Source organism: Sus scrofa, chromosome 2 (assembly GCF_054392235.1).
Source record: "Sus scrofa isolate SSC_HxYL_T2T_F1_AM1 chromosome 2, Sscrofa_HxYL_maternal_Yorkshire_Landrace_v2.0, whole genome shotgun sequence".
In the NCBI taxonomy this organism is placed as follows: Eukaryota; Metazoa; Chordata; class Mammalia; order Artiodactyla; family Suidae; genus Sus; species Sus scrofa.
The window spans coordinates 8,283,533-8,304,450 of record NC_139384.1 but is presented as its reverse complement, the minus strand read 5'-3'; the positions used below and the strand labels follow the sequence as shown (position 1 = coordinate 8,304,450).

The 20,918-nt window shown below is 53.7% G+C and overlaps 2 protein-coding genes across 13 annotated transcripts in view; one reads left to right on the top strand and one right to left on the bottom strand.

Annotated features, from left to right (window-relative positions):
* Nucleotides 1-2,976, top strand: part of RTN3 (reticulon 3) — a 64,950-nt gene extending 61,974 nt beyond the window's left edge. For all 5 annotated transcript variants that reach the window (XM_085010844.1, XM_085010843.1, XM_021082903.2 and 2 more), the window contains one exon: nt 753-2,976. In XM_085010844.1, coding sequence (XP_084866970.1) covers nt 753-798 — 46 coding nt within the window. In that variant the 3' untranslated portion in view covers nt 799-2,976. The remainder of the gene's footprint in view (nt 1-752) is intronic.
* On the bottom strand, nt 1,315-11,560 carry ZFTA (zinc finger translocation associated). Of its 8 annotated transcripts, none has more exons than XM_085010846.1 (5): nt 11,254-11,560; nt 8,638-9,135; nt 7,734-8,120; nt 6,959-7,513; nt 1,315-6,790 (listed from the first exon to the last, which is right to left on the bottom strand). In XM_085010846.1, the coding sequence occupies exons 1-5, from the start codon at nt 11,390-11,392 to the stop codon at nt 6,330-6,332; spliced, it is 2,040 nt and encodes a 679-aa protein (XP_084866972.1). In that variant the 5' UTR covers nt 11,393-11,560; the 3' UTR covers nt 1,315-6,329. The 8 variants fall into 8 exon arrangements, with proteins under 8 accessions (XP_084866972.1, XP_003122649.3, XP_084866973.1 ...); XM_003122601.5 differs by having other exon boundaries at nt 6,959-7,510; XM_085010847.1 differs by lacking the exon at nt 11,254-11,560 and adding an exon at nt 10,679-11,143.
* Between the last annotated feature and the right edge of the window lie 9,358 nt (nt 11,561-20,918).

Genomic DNA, 20,918 nt, shown 5'->3' with positions numbered 1-20,918 from the left:
TCTGGCTTGATGCTAGGATCTTTACCTACTCTTGCTTTTTTAGATAGACATTGGATCTAAAGCCGGGCAAGGGCAGTTCGCACAAATTTTTACCTGGTTGCCATTTACTCCTGACTGTGAAAGATCAATGTATTGATTAGCAGTGTTAGCTGGCTTGGCCCCCTGCTGTGGATGTATCATTTGTGGGGAATAGCTTCAGCATTAGCTGAGGGGTGTGAATATCCCTTAGTACCCTTAGTGATGGGTAACCTAAATGCACAAAATAAAGGACGGTTTTAGTGTCCTATGAGGGACTGGGAACTGTTGCCAGCTCCTGTGGGGTTTTTTATATGTCACTATGACACTTGACTCCTGGTTCCTTTTGTGGCACTAGTGGGTAACCTGGCATTCCAGGAGATACAGGCTCTTGCACTGTCAGCATGTAGAGCACAGGCAGCCAGCACTGTGTCCAGACACACCTTATCCTCTGGAGCCCCCAGTGAAGGAGCCAGAAGGTTCAGGCAGCGAAAGAGGACAGGCAGCAGGCACAGTAGCAGGAGAGGGTGTGGATCTTGACGTACTCCTCAGCTCTTCCCAGGCCACACTCAGCCCCTGCCTCGTTTCATCCAGAGTAAGCCCTGTGAAAATGGAGTGTTCTTCACACGGCTCCAGGAAGTCCGGGACTGTCTTCTAGCATCACTGTTAAAATAAAAGCCTAGAACTAATGTCTGTGTTTTCACCCTTTTTTTTTTTTTTTTTCCTTTCCTCAATAGGATCCAAGCAAAAGTCCCTGGAATCGCAAAGAAAAAGGCAGAATAAGTACATGGACACCGGAGATGCAACAGTTACTAAAACACCATTTAATAGTTATAATGTTGTTACTTGTACTATGAAGGAACGTGCTCAGTGTCAGCTTGAGCCTGCATTCCAAGCTTTTTTTTTTTTTAATTTGGTGTTTTCTCCCCACCTTTCCCTTTATCCTCAGTATCAAGCACAAGAATGATTGGACTAAAAAAAGAACTGATATCTTAGAACCCGAAAGAATAAAGAAAGGATCAAATTAATAGGATAAATCAGTACCTTAAGGGTGGTGGAGCTTTTACCTATAGCTTGAAAGGAGGGGAAAGATTGGAAGTAAGGAGAAAATGAAAAATGAACACATCTCTTGGATTCTTCTATCCAAGTTTCAAGGAATAGTTTTACACAGCTTCCCATCATAGTTTTGCCCTTATTTTTAAGTTAAGAAATAATGATTAATTTATGAAGAAATTATCTGGGACAAAAGTGGGATTCCTTCCCTTGGTTTTTTGTGTTTCGGGGGGTTTTGTTTCAGTGTTGTTTTTTTTTTTTTTCTTCCTTTTTCTTTTTTCTTGTTTTTTTTTCTTTCTTTTTTTTTTTTTGCAGTCCTCTGATCCCATCTTTCTGCCCCACAATGTGAGCAGCTACTCCTAATATTCTTCATTTGGTGAGATAACTTTCAACTCTATGAATAACTTAGAGGTGATAGTGATAATTCCCGATTGCCAGAATGCCATCTGATAACCGAGAACAGAGATGGAAAGCGGGAGGGAGGAGTGCACAGGAGCGCTGCTGTGCCTCCCACTCAGCCTTAGGAAAGGCAAGGCTCCGCCAGTGGGGCGTGGCGTCTGTCATTTCTTTTGGACACCAGTTCTGAGCTTTAGTTTGAGAGCTTATTCCTGATTGTGCTTTCCGCCCTCTTTCCTACCCTCAAGTTGAATAAATATGGTTGTACTTTTCTTATTATAAAATAAATGTCTGTAACTGCTGTACACTGCTGTAAACTTGTTAGAGAAAAAAATTAATCTGCATGTGGGCTCCTCAGTTACTGAGTTATTGTAATCCTCGTAAGTCTCAGTCCATGTTGGGGGGAACATTCTCAAGAGGTGAACTACAGAAACACAAAGGCCTTCTTCTCTTTTCTTTTTTCCCTGCAAATTCCTCCTTCACATGCTGTATCTTTAACCTGTGCTCATCGTTTTACCTAAGGACCAAAGCCCGACTGGCTTGAGAGGAGATTGTTGGTGTCTGTGGTTAAGAGACCACAGATTAGGGTAGAGAAGCACATTTCGTGGTTCATAGGAAACTCTAACTCCGAGGCTAGCTTATTGTGAGTGTGTCGCATTGAGGGCACCTTTCACCTTCAGGCACATAAGATGTCTTAGCACCTCTCCTGTGGTGCGGGGTGCTCCTTTTGAGTGTTTTGCAAGGAGCTTTAGGTACGGGTGACCGGGCAGGGCCATGTTCTATTGATGAGTTTCATGCACAGTTTAAAGACAACAGTTCACGTTGACATCAAATGGTAGGTGTTTGGGAACGTGATTCCCAGTTGAGACTTCTTAAGTGTCTTCCTCCCCCTCCACCATGAAAATTCGGTAAACTTGAAAGAAAAGTCATCTCCGAGTTTCTTCATGTTAATCCAGAGGGAATGTGAACTGGCGAATTTAAAGTAAGGGCTACAATCTTTGACAGTCCCAAAGCAGTGCAAGTCCTTAGAAGTTAGTGGAGAAAAGTTTTCTTTCTACTCTCTTGAGGAAATTTCTTAGGAATTTAGATGGGTAAAAGGTACCCTTGCCTTACTCCACTCTTATTTTCTTAGCCCCTTTTGCTTTCAAAATGTTTTAACTGATTTCATGTCATAGTAGAAAATCCCTTCTCCATCCCCACCCTTTGCCCTCCCAGGAAGTCAGTGCACTGATGATCTTTTTGGGCTTCCCCCTCCAAAGGACCTTTTTCTGCACTGGAAGCCTCCACACCTAGCTCTTTGTTTTGTTACTGCTGTGTTTAGATAATTGGACAGATCTCTGTGCCACACAGGAATTTTTTTTTTTAAGAAAAATCTATAGATGAAAAATTACTAATGAAACTATGTGCGTGTATGTGCGTGCAACATGACAGTACAGTAGCACCTAAGGAGCTTGACTCTTGGTTCCTGTAAAACTGCAAATTGATGTGGTATCAATAAAAAGAACAAAATGACTGTGGTGTCATCTGCTAACTTTATTCTTTATACACAGTTTGGGTAAAGTAAGAACCAAACAAGGCTTCCACTGGCCCCCATCCCCACTCCACTTCTGAAACTTTAAAAAGTAGTGATACTGGTAATGATTTCCAAGATTGCAGAATTTCCATAGTAGAGCAAAGCATTTGGTTTCTGAAAGAAAGTAAGTGACCTTAGGAGAAAGATGAGACGTGGAAGAGGCCAGAGAGGTCTGTTGTCCCAGTTCACACCAACCTAGGAGGGTTCCCCCACCTGCAACACGAAGCAGCCTATAAATCACACAGTCACAATGTACTTAAGATGGGAAATGGAAACCAAATGCATCAGGTCTTTGCTGAAAGAACTTGTCACCTTGGATTTGGTCTTTCCCAGAACTAAGGCTGCCATGACCCTTAAACTGGATTTAAAAAATTTATTCAACATACCTCTTAGAAAACTTAGGCTGAAATTTTTTTAAAATAACTGATGCAAACAACTTCACAAATACGCATACAAATGTTCAAATAATGTCACTAACATGGTATATAAATATGTATTCAGAGTAACATTTACATATTGGCCATAATAGCAAGCATACCATCAACAAAAAAGTTCATGAAGAAACTTCACCTGTTCATGTCAGACTCCCAAGGCAAGGAGGAGGCACCGAGAGCTGAGACCACCTCATCTCCTGACCCTTAACTTGTGAGGCTATAGCTGCAAAGCAGTACTCACTACAGTGGAACTTTCTAGATCACTGGTGCTCAGAACTTCGGTAAGCCTCACGATCATTGGAGGGCTTATCGAATCATTGTTAGGCCCCACCCACCCCAGTTTCTGATCCATAAGCTGGGACTCAAGAATTCACATTTCTAGTAAGCTCCTAATGGGGTGAAGCTGTTCTGGTGGCCACGCCTTTGAGAACCAGTGAAGTGCTTGGGGCTGCCTCTCAATGAGGGCATCCTAAGGCCTCTTCCTGCCTATTGAGAGGAAAAACCAGTCCCACCCTGCTCTCTGCCCGGGCTTACCTGAAGTTCGGCAGAGGGCTTGGATGACTATGATAATTGCCCCAGTGTGCCTACTGTTTTTGAATAGGCAGAGTAGCAAAAGTGGCAGAACACGCCGTCTGGATCTGAAAACAACATGCATGAAGGAAAATAAAAATGGCAGTGCCACCCATAATCCCTGTTCTCAAGCTTTTAATACTGTTTCAAAACCTGGAGGTTTAAACACTCTGGGAATTCACTTTTCAGTCAACTGACAGCCCATGCAGTGTTTCCTGAATCCCTAGTGGCATCAAAACGCAATGCTAGAGCCTTTGCCCAGTAGCAAAGCCTTGGGCGAGGTGGCGGTCAGCCCTACTTCTGGAGTTCTGATGGAGAAGGCTGCTGCCAGCGGCTTCGGGCTGAAGCCTATGGTGGCAAGAGCTGCCCTGCAGAAAGCTCATTCCAGGGAAGTGTGCTGTTCTTCGCCATCCCCAAGAGGCCACAAGTGCACTGTGATGGCCTGTGGCACCCAGCACACGCCAGCCTTTGGCAGGCCTAACGGTAAAAGAAACTTTTAACTTACCAGAGATCGGGAGGCCATGTGGTATAGTGCAAAGAACACTGAATTGCGAGTTGAGGTTTTTAGTCTAGCCCTGGTACTGTCCCTACCTGGTATGTGGTAATCTCAGTTTCTAGGCTTCATTTTACCTATCTGAAAGGGGTGGGGGTGGGTACGAGTTGATCTCCAAGGTCTTTCCAACTCTGACAACCTTGAATTATATAAAAATCCTATAAAATTCGTGGTATAAAATTCAATTCCCAATCAGGAAGAGTCAAGGGACCTGGGCCTGAGGCACTTGAACCTTGGGCTCCGACCTGGGGGCGCTGGGAGGAGAGGAAGCCTTCTCTTTGCTCTGCTTTCCCACCCACAGGGGCAGCTCCTGGCCCCAAGTGCCAGGGCCTCTTCCCCTCCAGACCCAGCCCTGAAGTCCCAACTCGCTGACTGCCCCCCGCCCCCGCCCCACTCTCAGGCTTTAAGACCAAAGGAACTGGCCTGGCTCTGTGAAGAGCAGAAATTGGGGCCCAGAGACTCCCAGGAGGAGCCTGGAGAGGCACACGTAAGTCTGTCATGTTTGGGGTTCTTCCGACCGCGCCTCCATCCTTGCTCCTCCTACCTTTAGGTCCTTCCTCCACCACCTCACAGCTTATCTCTGATACACGCTTAATAAATAAGACATTTGCACATAAGGGTGACGGACAGCTCTCCCCGCCCCTCCCCCTTTCATATAAAAGCATTAAATACAGTTTCAAAATAAAATACAAAGAGCAAAAAGGGCCTGATCTCGGGGCCACCTGTTCTCCACAGGAGAATGAATCTACACATCCCTCTCGGACCTGCCTGGGAGATCGCGGGGCCCATTCCCGGCCCCTCAGGGCCTGGCGCTGCCGCGCGTGGAGGAGAAAGGCTGAGGCCCGGCCCCAGGCCCTGGGGGCTGAGAACGGGTGGCGCGTCCACCGAGTACAAAAAGGGACAGGGAGGGAACGGGAACTTAACACCGACTGCCGGGACCTCCAGTGCCCCGGGCTCGAACTGACGGGGGCGCTGAAGCAGGAGCGCCAAACTGAGTTTAGGGGTAAACGGGAGCATTCGGAACAGGAGAGGAGCAAAGGAAAAAAGTGCTAATCCCTTTACAAGATCTGGGTCCGGGCGGGCGTCGCGGCGGGGGCGGGAAGGCGAGGGCGGCCGTCCCCGCAGGGCCCGCCCGGAGGCAGGCGCCCCGCCCCCCACCCGCGGGCGGGCCGGTTCCCCAGCCCGGTAGCCCCGCCTCGCGAGGAAGGCCCTCCTCTGCAGTCCAGGCCCGGGGAGGGCGAAAACGCCAATAAGGACTGGGCGGCAGGCGCCCAGGCCCGGGAGCCGTCCCTACCGGAGCCGTCCCTGCCGGCGTGCAGCTCCGAGAGCTGGGCCCCCGAGGCGGGGCGCTGGCGCGTCCTTCCTGTCTTCCCACCCCACCCTACTGGGGGGTCTTAATACTGACTGTCGGCGCCCCTGTCCCGGCCTGGCACGACATCACCTCGAGGGGTGCGGGCAGAGGCCGGAAGCTTTCCGTGCAAACGCTGTGGCTTCTCAGGAACGTGAGGCCCTGAGCCTGGAGGGCCTGGGCCCCGGGTCCGAGGGGAGCGCGCGCTTCCCGCGGCGCCCTGACTTGTTTAGGGAGCTCTCTGGGATCAAGCGGAAGCCGGCGACCCCGCCCAATCCCCAATCTCCGCCCGGCCCGGCCAGCGGGGGGCAATGGCAGCGGTCGGGGCCGCAGGAAGCTGGAGCTCCCAGCCCGAGGGCGGGGCACGGCCCCTCGAGAGCGAGTTCCCTACGCCCGACACACGGCGCCCGCCTTGAGGTCCGCGCCGCCGTCGCGCGGCGCCGGGGCCGGGGGCCCGAAGCCCTCATGGCCGTAGCAACGCAGCGCCGCCTCCTCGTAGGCCTCCAGGATGGTCTGGCGTTCCTCAGGCGTGAAGTCCATGGAGAAGGGGTGCACCTGCAGGATGTGCCGTTTGATGGTGCTGACCTTGAGCGTGGCCAGCGCGCCCCCGCACACCATGCACACCAGGCCGCGCCGGCTGCCGTCGTAGTCCATCAGGTACTCGCCCCGCCAGCGCGGCTGGTAGTTCCGCCTCTGTTCTCGGCTGCGGGGGGGCGGCGGGGGCGGCGGAGGCGGGGGCGGGGGCAGGGGCGGAAAGGCCAGGCCCCCGGGCTCTGGGCCGTCCTCGTCGTCGTCCTCCTCCTCAGCGGGCCGCTCTGACGGTTCCCCAGGGGAAAGCGGGACGTCGCCTAGGGCGGGACAAAGGACCGCACTGGAGCCGTGGGGGGAAGGCGGACCGGCGCGGCGTTTCGGCTTCGTGACCCTCACCCCCACCTCTGCCCTCCAGTCCCCCCCTCCATCTCCCCTTCGACCCCCCACTCTCCCTCTCCACCTGCTCTGGCCCTCCGTCGGCTCACCCCACCACTCCTCCTCCTCCTCCGGCTCCTCCTCCTCTTCCCCTCCCCCCTCCTCGGAGGCTGCGGCTATGCTGGGGGCGGCAGGGTCCCTGGGGGACTCGGGGCACGGCAGCCCCAGGGCCAGCAGGTGGGCGGCCTTGTCGCTCCACTCCTGGGCGATGAGGGCCTTGACCGGCCCGCTGAGGCGCGTGGAGCCCGGGTGGCGCTGGCGGATGTGCCGCTTGATGGTGCTCATCTTGAGCGAGGCCAGCGCGCCCCCGCACACCATGCACACCAGGCCGCGCCGGCCGCCGTCCAACTCCATGAGGTACTCCAGCCGCCAGCGCTCCCGGTAGTGACGGCGCTGGTCGCGGCCCCGCGGAGCCCGGTCCTGGACCCCCACCCTCTCGCCCTCCTCCAGCTCCTCCTCCTCTGCCAGCCCGGGCCTCTCAGGGACCCAGCCAGCCTCTTCCTTTACGTCTGGAGGGCTGAGATCCTGAGAGGAAGGGGCTCCAGCAGCGGAGGCCGAGTCCCGGCTCTTTCTGGTCAGGTCCTGGGGGACGAGGTCGTCGTCTGCTGGGGAAGGGGTGAGGGAGAGGGGCTCAGCCTGCTGGCCGGGTTGCCCTTACCCACACAGAGGGGGTCCCTTGCTCCTCACCCCAACCCCAAGCTAGAGGCCCCCATCAGTGAATGTGTGCGTGGGGGAGGGGGGGATGTGTCCCTCCCGGTTTGGGGCACAGACGCCACTCTGCAGCCCTTATAAGAAGGGGTCTTGGCCCTGGGGCGAGCCTCGCACCTGCAGGGGACTGGGTGAGCTCAGATAGTGCCTCAGGCTGGCCACGCCAGGCCTGCAACAGGGCGCTGCGCTGGGGGCCACTGAGCCCCAGGGAGCTGGGGTGCACCTCCAGCACATGGGAACGGATGTCGTCCAGGTGCAAGCTGGGCAGTGCCCGGCCACAGGCCATGCACACCAGCCGGTTCCCCCGCGGGTCATAGTCCATGAGACACTCTGCCCGGAACCAGTTCTGCAGGGACTCCTTCAGCCTCCGCTCCAGGCGCCGGGGACCCAGCCCCCTGCTGCCCCCAGCCCTCCGGGAGGCCGACAAGCGCCGACGCCGAGCCCGGGGTGCCACTGGGCCCCCTCGCCGCTGGCGCCGGTCACCCCCACCAGCTGGGGCTTTGCCTGGAAGGGTTGGAGGGAGGGAAGGAACTGAGATGCTGGCCCTCTGGGGGAGCCCCCCCCCACCACAGCCAGATGCTCCATCCACAAGCCTCTCCCTTGCTGGGCCTCTGAGCCCTCCACCTAACCTTTGCCCTTCCCTTCCTCTCCCATCAGGTCTTAGCACCTAATCCTCCTGCACACAAGCCCCACCTACTCCTCCCCCAGACCCAGATTCTAGCCCCTTCCCTAGACTTCACTGTCAGCCAAACCTTTCCAGGACCTTCTGCTCCCAGCCCTTCCCCTCCCCCTCCAGCCTTCACTCCCCTGGATCCTTCTAAAACCACAGAATGTCAAAGGTGCCTGAGTTGCTGGAAACCCCTCTCACTGTCCCTTCCACCATAGTGCAATAAGCAGACCTCATCCCAAAAAGGAGCAATAACTTGCTCCTTAAAAGCAACTAGTTGGCTGAGAAGCCCGGGCTGGCCCCTCCTGGCCCCATCCACCACCCAGGCCCCTGCTTCCCCATGTCTTACATTACCTGGGCCCTTGGGCGGGCAAGCCGGGAGGCCAGCCCCTTCCTCCTCCTCCTCCTCTTCTTCCTCCTCCTCCTCCTCAGGCCCCTGGGCCCCCAGGCCCTCGGCCTCGCCACAGGCCCCCAGCCCCAAGTGGGCATCCCAGCTGTTGCTGATGACTTCCTTCTCCCGGGGACTCCAATGCAGGGAGTACGGATGCTTTTGGCGGATGTGCCGCTTGATGGTGCTGAGCTTGAGAGTGGCCAGGGAGCTGCCACACACCATGCACACCATGCCGTGCCGGGCAGGGTTGAAGTCCATCAGGTACTCCAGCCTCCAGTGGTCGTGGTAGTAGCGCCGGTGGTCACGGCCGGGGATGCGGCTCTTTCCAGGCCTTGAGGCCCGGGCCTCACAGTGGTCTGAGTATTTCCTGCCTGAAGATGCGGGTCCCCTGGCCCTGGAAGAGGGCAGGGGGGCACTCCCCCAGGACCCCAAGGCACCCCCTTCCAGCTGAAGCTCTTGCCCTGAGGAAGGGGAGAAGGAGACAGTTTTTCAATCTCCGATTTCCAGGGAAGAACCCAGGGCTTCGATTTCACAGCCTGAGAAAGGGAGGGGGGGGGTCATCCGGGGGCAGAAGGGGGGTGGTAACAGCAATAAAAGGGAGGTGGGTGAGCAGGGAGTCAAAACCTTGGCCCTTTATAGAGAGCGAGGTTCAAGAACAAAAGGATGCAGGGCACAGCTCTGACTTTCTGAGAAATAAGGTGAAGGCCAAGGAGGCAGCAAGCCCTGCCAGGGCCCCTCTTTGAGCCGTAGAGGTACGGTGTACATGCTGCGGCGGTTACAGCCAGAGCAGAGCAGCGGGGCGAGAAGAACAAAGGGGGCATCTGTCTGCTTCCAGGGCTGCACACAGGACCCACCCGCCTGAGGCCCCAGCCAGGAGGGCCCCACCCAAAGAGGATCTCCCTTTCTCGGATAATGCCTCAAATACACCGTCCTGAGAGTCCCACTTTAAGGGGCACTAAGCATGGTCAGTTACCCAAATTTAGGGGCCCACAGGACAGATCCCCATGACAAAGCTGTCAACACCTCCATGGAAAGGAGTTTTTAGGACCCTGACTGTCCTAGAGTCTCGGAGAGCTGATGACTGAAAAGGGATGGCAGAAGGGCCACCAGAGTGGCCACTGAAGATTCTGCGGCTGGGAGTGGCCACCACCCAGTGGAGTCCATTAAGTCTTTCTGGGGATTTATTTTTTGCTCTGGCAGGGAGCCGGCCACTGCCCAGCAATCAGAGGGCAGGCAGTGGAGAAGCCACCAGCCCAGGGGTATTCCCTTTCGCCAAACAGGCTGAGCAATCCCCACCCTCCCTACAGTTTGGACCCTATTTTATTAAAAAAAGGGCCTCCTGACCACATATGCCGAATGGACAGGTGTGGTCATTCTCCCAGTGGAGAATCTCACGGTCTAGGAAACAAAAGGCAGGATCAGAGAGGGCCCCTGTCATCACTGTGGTTTTGTTTGGTTTTGGATCTAGGGAGATCCAAAGAAAAAGAAAGCACTCCTTTCAGGGTTAGAAACCTGGTTCGACTCCTGGCTTCACTGGTAACTTGCTCTGTGACCTTTGATAGGTCATGTCCGCTCTCTGGGCCTAAGCGTCTTTGTCTGCAAAGGCACAGGATAGCTAGCTGGTCTCTGAGCATCCTTCCAGCGCTGGATATGTTAGTCTAAGATGGACTGGCCCTTTAAGAGCCGAAAAAAGGGGAGGAGCTGGGATTCCTTAAAAACAAAAGGGGATGGGGAGTTTCTGGGAGGGGAGCTCGGGGATTAGGACAGAATCTCCCAAGCTGGAGAGAAGCTTCGGGGGTCTTAAGGCGTTGACCCTGAAGCAGAGGGATGAAGAAACAGTCTCCTCTGAGAGCACATGAAGAGGACCGGCTGGTCCCGCTATAGCTGACAAATTGTGGCAAATGTTCTGAAAAGAAGGGAGGGGATAACGCGCGGACAGGAGGGGGTGTATGCCTTTGTGGGAGAGCCCATCCCTTCAAAAACTGCCCGCCGTTGGGAAGGTACCGGTAGGTCCCCAAGAGGCGCAAGCCATGCTCTTTCCCAGAGAGAACGCAGCGGGGGGAAAAGGGTTCCTTTCTCTAGGCAAGGCCACAGAAGAGAAGACAGCCCAACTTAAAGCAGCGGAGTCCCCAGCTCAGTTCTTCTGAGGGGAAGCCCGGAAAGAGACCCAATGTCTGAGCAGACTTTTAAGAGACAGCCGGATAAGGGAGACCACCTGGGAGTCTGAAAGAGAAAGGGGCGGGGGCCGCGAAGCCAACAGCCTAGAGCGCGTGCCCCGTGGCGCCTGGCCAGGCCCTTCGGGGCCCCCCCAGCTTGGCCTCCAAGGCGGGGGCCTCGGGGCCCTTTAAGGGGGAGGGGATCCGCCCGAGCCCCGCGGGCCAACCCCGGGAGCAGGGCGGGGGGCTCCCCGACTGGCCCCGCAGCCGCGATCCGCGCCCGCCAGGTGGCGCCCCCGGCCGCCCTGCCCGCGTCCCCCCCTTTGTTCGGCGGCGGAGAGGGGCCCGGAGCCCGGAGCCGCAGCCCTCCCTTCCCCCATGCCGGGGCCCCCACCCGAGCTGCCGGCCCCAGCCAGCTCTTACCGCCGTCGTCCTCCTCGGGCTCCGCGCCGCCGCTTGATCCAGAGGGCGGCAGCCGTCGGCCCCGTGCCGAGGCCGCTGCTGGCCCGGGGCCGCCCCTGCCGCCGCCGCTCCGGCTCCGGTGGTCCCCGCTGGGCTCCATGCGCTGCGCTGCAGAGCGGGGCCCCGGGGCGGCGGGGCGTGGGGCCGCGGGGCCGACGGCGGCCCGCACGCGGCGCTCGGTGCGCGGGGCCCCGGGGCGCGGGGCGCATGCACGGGGCGGCCGGCCGCACGGACGGCTGGCTGCTAGCTCGGCGGCGCGGGCTGGACCGGGGTGGGGATTCCTGTCTGGGGCCCCTGGGGCTCCTTTAAGGGCTCCTGGGTAAATTTAAAGGGGCCGCGCGCTATTTCCTCCTGCCAGCTCTAGGGGGGCTGGGGGGAGAGGCGGGAGGCGACGAGCCAGACCAAGGCTCAGCAGCCGGTGCCCGCCGCGGACGTTAGAATCACGGACCTCGCGGACCCGCGCCGCCGCCTCCCGGGCTCAGGTCCCGGCTTCTGAAGGGTCACCGAGGTGGCCAGGGGCGCTTCGTCTGCTGCGACGCGCTTCCACCCCGGTTCGGCTCGCAGCCACTGCCCCCTCGGGGCATCTCCGCGCCCCGCTCCCCGCACAGGCGCTGGCTGGAAGGTCGCCGGGTGGGGAGGCCCGGGTCCCTGCAAGGGGCTGCCTCCTCCCGCGCAAGCTCGGCGCGGGCCCCAGAGCGGACACGACTGGCAGGGGCCCCTGATGGCTGCTGCCCCGCCGAAAGGGTGGAGCCGCGGGGGCGGCCGCGCCCCCTCCCGCGGGAGCCGCCCGCGAGCGCTGGGATTTCGGTCTTCTGCATTGGAGGGGGGACGGGCGAAGCTCCCCCGGAGCTAGATGGGGCGGGGACCGCGGCCGCAGAGACTCAGGCCGGGGAGAGGGGGCGCGCAGTAGACCCGGCGAGAGCTGGCTTCGCCGCGGCCCGACGCTGCCGGGAGGAGGTGGCCCCAGGATGGAAGCCGGGAGCAGAGGGCGTGTGCCGCGGTGACTCAGGCTCCAGTCCTCGCAGGCCGGGGACTGCCAGACGAAGCCCTAGACGGGGCCTTAGACCCTCTGCATGAGGAGGCGAAGAACGCTGGCCCCGGGCGTGGTGTCGGACACTTGGGGACGCGTGCCACCACAGCTGGGAAGATCTGGGGCGGACCCTGGGTGCGAGCCCCCGGAAGCCTTGGAGCCCCTCAGGTCCCCGAAAGCTGAGAGGAGGGATTAGAGGAGCAGCCAGGAGCGCGGCAGCCTGGGGTCCTTCCGCGGGGACCAGCTGGAGGAGCAGGTGCTTTCTTTGCCTGTGGTTGGTCGCCCACAACAAAGGCGATTCCTAGAGATCCAAATTACAGGGTGCAGGAGGCCATGCAGGGTCTTATTATCTAGAGGTGGGTTTTATTCTCTTCCTTGGGGAGGTGCCCAGCAATCCGTTAAAGTCACCCTGGACTCATTCCTTTGCTTATTCCACACCTACTGTGTGCCAGCATGCTCCTAGGCGCTGGGCAGATAGCAGTGAACAAGAAAGTCTGATACTGTTCCTGACTTAGCACCCAAGACTTATAAAAAAGAAACAATTCCATCCCTTCGGGAGCCAATGGAAATAGTAAATTAATTGGAAGACAGGAAGCCTGTGTCCTAAGTGTGAAGAGGGGCCAGGAACTAAAATGTCTAAAATGCCTAAAAGGTGTCTAGCACCATTGGAAGTGTCCCATCTCTTCCTCAGTCCCCATGATGACCTGTGAAAGATGTCACCTTGGGTCGACAGGGACTCCATCCTACAGCCCTGCTCTCTCCACCGCTGGCCTTTTTCTCCAGAAAAAGCTGCGCTTCTTTACCCACTTGGGGCAGGGGCCCTGGAGCTGATGGGGCAGTGAAATGGGGCATTCCTTCCTTGACATGTACCTCACCTATGCCAGGCCAGGGACACAAAGGGAAAGTAAGACGCAGACCTGACCTTCACACGTTCCTAAGTATGGTTTTTCAAAAATTACAAAGATAACTCGTGTTCAGGGTTGGCTACGGTGAGACACTTTTTGTTTTTTTGCCATTTCTAGGGCCACTCCCTCGGCATATGGAGGTTCCCAGGCTAGGGGTCAAATCAGAGCTGTAGCCACCAGCCTATGCCAGAGCCACAGCAACGCAGGATCCGAGCCGCGTCTGCAACCTACACCACAGCTCACGGCAACGCCGGATCGTTAACCCACTGAGCAAGGGCAGGGATTGAACCCACAACCTCATAGTTCCTGGTCGGATTCGTTAACCACTGAGCCACGATGGGAACTCCGGTGAGACACTTTGATAAATGTCCTTCTGGTTGTTTTTCTCTGTGTATAAATAAGATAATTGAATTTGTTACCAACAAAAAGGTACAGACACCACCTAGAGCCACTTTTAACAACCTCTGTCTCCTCTCCTTGCCCACATCCTGCGTATGTAGCTTCAGGACTGGCTCCAAGCTCCAGGGTTCCAGGGCATCTTCCACTTGTCATTTGATCCCCAGAGCCACCCTACAAAGATGAAGCTTCGTTTTGCAGATGAAGAAGCAGAGACTCAGAGTGTTAAAGAGTCTCACCCAAGGCCAATCATTTACTTAGCCACTTACTGAAAAAGCATTGATTCACAACATTGTAAATCAACTATGCTTGAATTTTTTTTTTAATTAAAAACAAAATAGGGAGTTCCCTTGGTTGCCATGAGCTGTGGTGTAGGTCGCAGACACAGCTCGGATCCCACATTGCTGTGGCTCTGAGGTAGGCTGGAGGCTACAGCCCTGATTCGACCCCTAGCCTGGGAACCTCCACATGCGGAGGGTGTGGCCCTAGAAAAGACCAAAAAAAAAAAAAAAAAAATTAAAAACAAAACAAAAAACATTGACTGAGCCAGTCCTGAGTACCTAGCAGTGAACTGGGGAAACCACGGTTTAAAAATTACCTAACACAGTCTGGGAGATGCCGTCCCTCACTTCCTAGGAGCTCTCTGTCTCCTGAGTCTACTATGAGAAGTGGTGAGACAATGGCCATTAGGGCCACATTATGATTTTTCATGGGCTCTAGATACTTTTGCTTCCATGGGCATCTTCCTCTAAAAAAAAAAAAAAAAAAAAAGGAGTTCCCGTCATGGCCCAGTGGAAATGAATCTGACTAGTATCCATGAGGACATGGGTGTGGCCTGGCCTCGCTCAGTGGGTTAGGGATCCAGCATTGCCGTGAGCTGTGGTGTAGGTCGCAGACACAGCTTGGATCCTGCGTTGCTGTGGCTGTGGTGTAGGCCAACAGCTACAGCTCTGATTCGACCCCTAGCCTGGGAACCTCCACATGCCATGCTGCAGGGTGTGGCCCTAAAATGACAAGAGACAAAAAAAACAGTGAATTCCCGGTGTTGCGCAGCAGAAACAAATCCAGCTAGTGTCCATGAGATTGTGGATTTGATCCCTGGCCTTACTCAGTGGGTTGGGGATCTGGTTTTGCTGTGAGCTGCGGTGTAGATCACAGATGCAGCTCTGACCCTGCATTGCTGTGGCTCTGGCGTAGGCCAGCGGCTGTAGCTCCAATTTGACCCCTAGCCTGGGAACTTCCATATGCCTTGGGCGAGGCCCTAAAAAGCAATAATAATGATAATAAATTTAAAAAGAAAGAGAAGGAAAAGTGATTTAGTGGATTTTTGTGGGCCCTACAAATTTTTTTCTGAGATGAGGAAAAAATAACACATTTTCTTTGACCTTTAAAGTTCATTTTTTTTCTTCTGACTTTCAAATAAGTTGAAAGATTTTCATGAGTCCCTAAGATTATCATGGGCTCTAGGCACTGTGCCCCTGGTGCCCCCCACCCCATCGGTTGGCCAGCCTTGATTGCAATCCAGGGTGGCAAGTGCCAAGGGGGAGGCCACCCATCCAGCCAGGGAAGACTTCTTAGGGGAGGCATGGCTTGAGCCAAGTCTTGAAAGATCAGGACGTGTTGCCAGGATGAGAAACAGAGCCAGGGAGGCTCCGGGATGAAGGAAGGTTTCTGGTGGGAGAGGCAGAAGGTGAAATAGAAAGACCAGGGACAGGAGCCTCGGGTGCCCCTCTGAGAGTCTGCGTTTGTCCCAGAGGCACAGGGAGTGCCTGGAGCCAGTGTGCAGGGCAGTGCGGAGGCAGCCCAGGAACACAGGGGAGGAGGGAGAGAAGAGAAAGACTGGATGCAGTTGGAGCTGTCCACCCCAGCCGCAGAAGGGCTTTAAGGCAGCAGCTGCGGATGGAGAGCAGGCCAAAAATTCGAGCAGAGTCACACCATGTCGTGGTGCCATCTTCACCGCCCCCATGGGCACTGGAGGAGGGTGTGAAATGCCGCCTGTGCCCCCAGCTAAGCCACGCCTCCTGGCGTCTGCCAGGAGGAAGGGACACCTCTTCTCACCCCCAAGCTGTTTGTTAGCCAGCTGAGTACCTGAAAGCTGCCTTCACCCAGAGCAAGCATCTTTTCTTAATTCACCAGCCCAGAGAGGGGCCTTTTAACTGATTTCAGACAAAGGCCCCAGAGATGCTAACAGGGCTCCTAGATTGAGCTATGTCAAGAGGGTAGGACTGGAGTTTTCACTGTGGTTCAGCGGGTTAAGAACCCAACGTAGTGTCAGTGGGGATACGGGTTTGATTCCTGGCTTTGCTCAGTGGGTTAAGGATCCGGCGTTGCCCCAAACCGCAGCAAAGGTCAAAAATGCAGCTGGCATCCAGATTAGCTGTTGCCATAGCTGCAGCTCCAATTCGACCCCTCGCCTGGGAACTTCCATACGCCGCAGGTGCGGCCCTAAAAAGACAAAGCAAAGAAACGAGAACAAGGAAGTGTGAAGAGTGTTCTTAAAGGAAGTTTATAAAGCCAAAAATATGTCCACCTCACTAGCCTCAAATATGCCACCAATTCTGGATTCCAATACGTTTCCAAACCATAAAACTGGTTCTGAAAAGTAGCTTTTCAGTGCTCTCCAGAGGGCAGACTCTTTCAAAGAACAAAAATCAATGGGTCATGTAGTCTGTAGGCGTCAAAGGGACTTTCCATGTAGATTATACATGAAATCACCCCTTGTAAAATTCCAAAGGAATTTCAAACCTAAGGATTTTCTCCAGGTGTAAGCAAAACGTCAAACGTATGTGTGTGTTGAGAGGAGAAAGAGGGGAAGAATTTCAATCCCAGGCACTCAGCTTTGAAAGTCAGCCAATGACATTCTGGGGAGGGGTTATTAATTTTTTTTTTTTTAACTCCCTGAGTGTGATTATAATTCTGAGTGGATAAAGTGTATGCAGTTGACCCTGGAACAACCCAGGTTTGAACTGCATGGGTCCACTTACCGGCTTTTTTCTTTCTTTCTTTTTTTTCCTTTTTTTTTTTTTTTTAGGGCCGTGCCCACAGCATATGGAGGTTCCCAGTCTAAGGGTCTAATCAGAGCTGTAACTGCCGGCCTACACCACAGCCACAGCAACACGGGATCCGAACCGCGTCTGCCACATGCACCACAGCTCACGGCACCGCCAGATCATTAACCCACTGAGTGAGGCCAGGGATTGAACCCACAACCTCATGGTTCCTGGTCGGATTCAATTCTGCTGCACCACGACGGGAGCTCCACACAGGCTTTTTTTTTTTTTTTTTTTTTTTTTGTCTTTTTGCCTTTTCTAGGGCCGCTCCCTCGGCATAAGGAGATTCCCAGGCTAGGGGTCTAATCAGAGCTGTAGCTGCCGGCCTACACCACAGTCACAGCACGCGGGATCTGAGCCCCATCTGCAACCTACACTACAGCTCACGGCAACGCTGGATCCTTAACCCACTGAGCAAGGCCAAGGATCGAACCCGCAACCTCATGGTTCCTAGTCAGATTCATTAACCACTGAGCCACAATGGGCACTCCCACACAGGCGTTTTTCACTAAGTACACACTACAGTTCTACACAATCTGCTTTTTATTGAATCCATGGATGCAGAACTGCAAATAGAAAGGGCTGACTCTTCAAAGGTCAACCGTACCTCAGTGCCAGCCTATTTGTTTTTTAAATTTTTTTATTATAGCTGACTTCATTGTTTTATTTACTTATTTATTGTCTGTGCCCACAGCATATAAAAATTCCCAGCCCTAGCGATTGAACCCAAAACCACAGCAGAGACCTGAACCATTGCAGTGACAATGGCAGAGCCTTAACCTGCTGTACCACAAGAGAATTCCAATTTTTCTTCTTCTTCTTCTTCTTCTTTTTTTTTTTGCTTTTTAGGGCTGTAACACATGGAACTTCCCAGGCTAGGGGTCAAATCAGAGCTACAGCTGCCGGCCAGCCTACAACACAGCCGCAGCAACTCAGGATCTGAGCCTCGCTGCGCCCTACACCACGGCTCACAGCAACGCCGGATCCTTAACCCACCGAACAAAGCCAGGAATCAAACCTGAGTCCTCATGGATACTAGCTGGGATCGTTACTGCTGGATCACAACGCAATTCCCCCCCCCCCCCTTTTTTTTAAGAGAAGAGAAAACTGGCAAGCTATTTCCCAGTGATGACTTAATCGAGTGTTCAGTGCAGGTGAAGAGGATGTGACATATCCCAAGAGGGACGCTCACAGGTGGGAAAAGAAACAGCAAGTAATTGTGGAAAAGCGTACAAACCCCAGCCTGCCAGTCTCCAAAACTCTGACATCTAAAGACACTTTTTTTTAAATTATAAAATATTTCAAACAGTAGTTTTCTGCTGGCTCAATGGGTTAAAGATCTGGTGTTGTCACTGCTGTGGCATAGGTTCAGTCCCTGGCCAGGGAATTTATGCATGCCATGGGCTTGTCAAAAAAAATTTTTTCAAACATACAGAAAAAAAAACTATATAAGTACTCATATATAGTCTCATGCCTTCTGGCTTTAAAATTTTTAAACATTTTGACATATTTGCTCCATAATGGGGTTTGAGGTTTTTTTTTAAATGGCCACACCCATGATATATGGAAGTTCCTTGAATCTGAGCCGCAGCTGCAGCTGAAGCCACAGCTGCCCCAACACCGCGTCCAAGCCAGGGATCAATCCCCTGCCTCCACATCAACTCAAACTGCCGCAGTCAGATTCCTAACTCATTGCACCACAGCAGGAGCTCACATAATTTTTTTTCTCTTTCTTTTCTCACATCTGCACCTGGGAGTTCCCACTGTAGCGCAGTGGAAACAAATGCGATGGTAACCATGAGGTTGCGGATTTGATCCCTGGCCTTGTTCAGTGGGTTAAGCATCCAGCATTGCTGTGAGCTGTGGTGCAGGCCAGCAGCCGTAGCCCCAGTCAGACCCCTCGCCTGGGACCATCCATTTGTCTCTGGTCTGGCCCTAAAAAGCAAAAAAAAAGCAAAAAAAAAAAAAAAAAATTCTGCACCTTTTTTTTTTTTTTTGAAAGACCTAAGGGCCCGGTCTCACCCCATCACTGGAGGTCCCAGCACGTGTTTATTGAAATGCACCCAAGGCTACACCCTTCCCCTTCCCACTGCACTCAGGCCAGGTTGGGGCACTTGCTCGTAATGTCTCTCCTCCCCTAACGCACAGCAGTCAGCCCATCCCAGCACCAACTCATCTCCTCTCTCAAGCCCCCTCTCTCTCAAATAAAATGTATAATTTTCTTCAGGGAGTTATTTTAATTTTTTCCTCCATGCTGAGTAAAACTTTTGGGTGAGTGGTGAAGCATGGTACTGCCATGGAAGGCTAGGGGTCAAATTGGAGCTACAGCAGTGGTCTACACCACAGCCACAGCTACACTGGATCCAAGCCACATCTGTGACCTATGCCACAGCTCGGGGCAACGCCAGATCCTTAACCCACTGAGCGAGGCCAGAGGTCTAACCCACATCCTCACAGACACTATGTTGGGTTCTTAGTCCACCGAGCCACAGTGGGAACTCCTCCCATAATGTTGTTTCTTTGTTTTGTTGTGTTGTGTTTTTTTGTCTTTTCTCCTTTTTTAGGGCCACTCCCTGGCATATGGAAGTTCCCAGGCTGCAGTCTAATCGTAGCTGTAGCAACAAGTCTGTGACCTACACCGCAGCTCACGGCAATGCCGGATCATTAACCCGCTGAGCGAGGTCAGGGATCGAACCTGCAACCTCATCGTTCCTAGTCAGATTCATTAACCACTGCTGCGCCACGATAGGAACTCCCTCCCGTAATGCTTTTTAAGAAATAAAATATCGCAGAGACAGTTGAAGTCCCAAGGCAAGCCTTCCTGCTCCATCTCCTCCCTCCCTCCCCAAGTTAGCCCTTCCTGAAGCTGGTGCTTAGCATTCGCATACAAGTTCAAATGCTTTGACTGTTCATGTATTCATAAACCATATAAATCAATGATACCAGATATCGCCACTGAGTTTGACTCCCAGACGAAAATCCTAGTTCTCACATTCTGATTCTGGAGGAACTGATCCAATGAAACACTTATTTATTTATTTGTTTTTAATTTTTTAAATGTTTGTATTTATACAATTTTTAAAGATTACTTTCCACTTACAGTTATTACAAAATAGTGGCTATATTTCCTGTGTCATACAATACATCCTTAAGCTTATCTGACACCCAATAGTTTGTACCTTTCACTCCCAAAGAAACATTCTTTTTTTTTTTTTTTTGCTTTTATTTTTGCTTTTTGGGGCTGCACTCACGGCATATGGAGGTTCCCAGGCTATGGGTCCAATCAGAGCTACAGCTGCCAGCCTACACCACAGCCACAGCAACACCAGATCCAAGCCGCGTCTGCAACCTACACCACAGCTCACAGCAATGCCGGATCCTTAACTCACTGAGCGAGGCCAGGGATTGACCCCACAACCTCATGGTTCCTAGTCGGATTTGTTTCCACTGTGCCACGACGGGAACTCCCCAGTGAAATATTCTTAATGCCCAGACTATATAGCTATTTACTGGAGTGATATGATCACTCAGAAAATACAGGATGGCTTTCCTGCTCCTACCTGTTGGTGCCAAAGGAAGGAGAATTCTGAGGGCTGTGGCTTAAGTGACTTGAAAAGCATGTATCAAAATGTCCTTGGAACCAGCCTCAGATGCAGGACTACTCCTGGCTCCCCAGCTCCTGGTTTTAGGGGTGACTCCAAGACAGTCCCCGTGTCTTCGCCTCCTGATCTGTCGCAAACATTTGAGGATTTTCGTCTTCTCTCTGCCTCACCCGGCTAAGGAGAGACAAATCCCATAATGGTGCAACGCCTTGACCCAGTCACAAGCAGAAATAGGCAATGAGGAGTAATTGACCAGCAAGGCCTTCATCCCTGTCTCTATAAACGCGTCAAAACTGGACATGTGGGATTTCTCTGTCCCTTTTCTATAACACGCTGAGCCGCAGTGGGAACTCTGAAATTTATTTACATCTAGAAATGCAGGAGTTCCCGTCGTGGCGCAGTGGTTAACGAATCCGACTAGGAACCATGAGGTTGCGGGTTTGGTCCCTGCCCTTGCTCAGTGGGTTAAGGATCCGGCATTGCCGTGAGCTGTGGTGTAGGTTGCAGACGCAGCTCGGATCCCGCATTGCTGTGGCTCTGGCGTAGGCCAGTGGCTACAGCTCTGATTAGACCCCTAGCCTGGGAACCTCCATATGCCACGGGAGCGGCCCAAGAAATAGCAAATAGACAAAAAAAAAAAAAA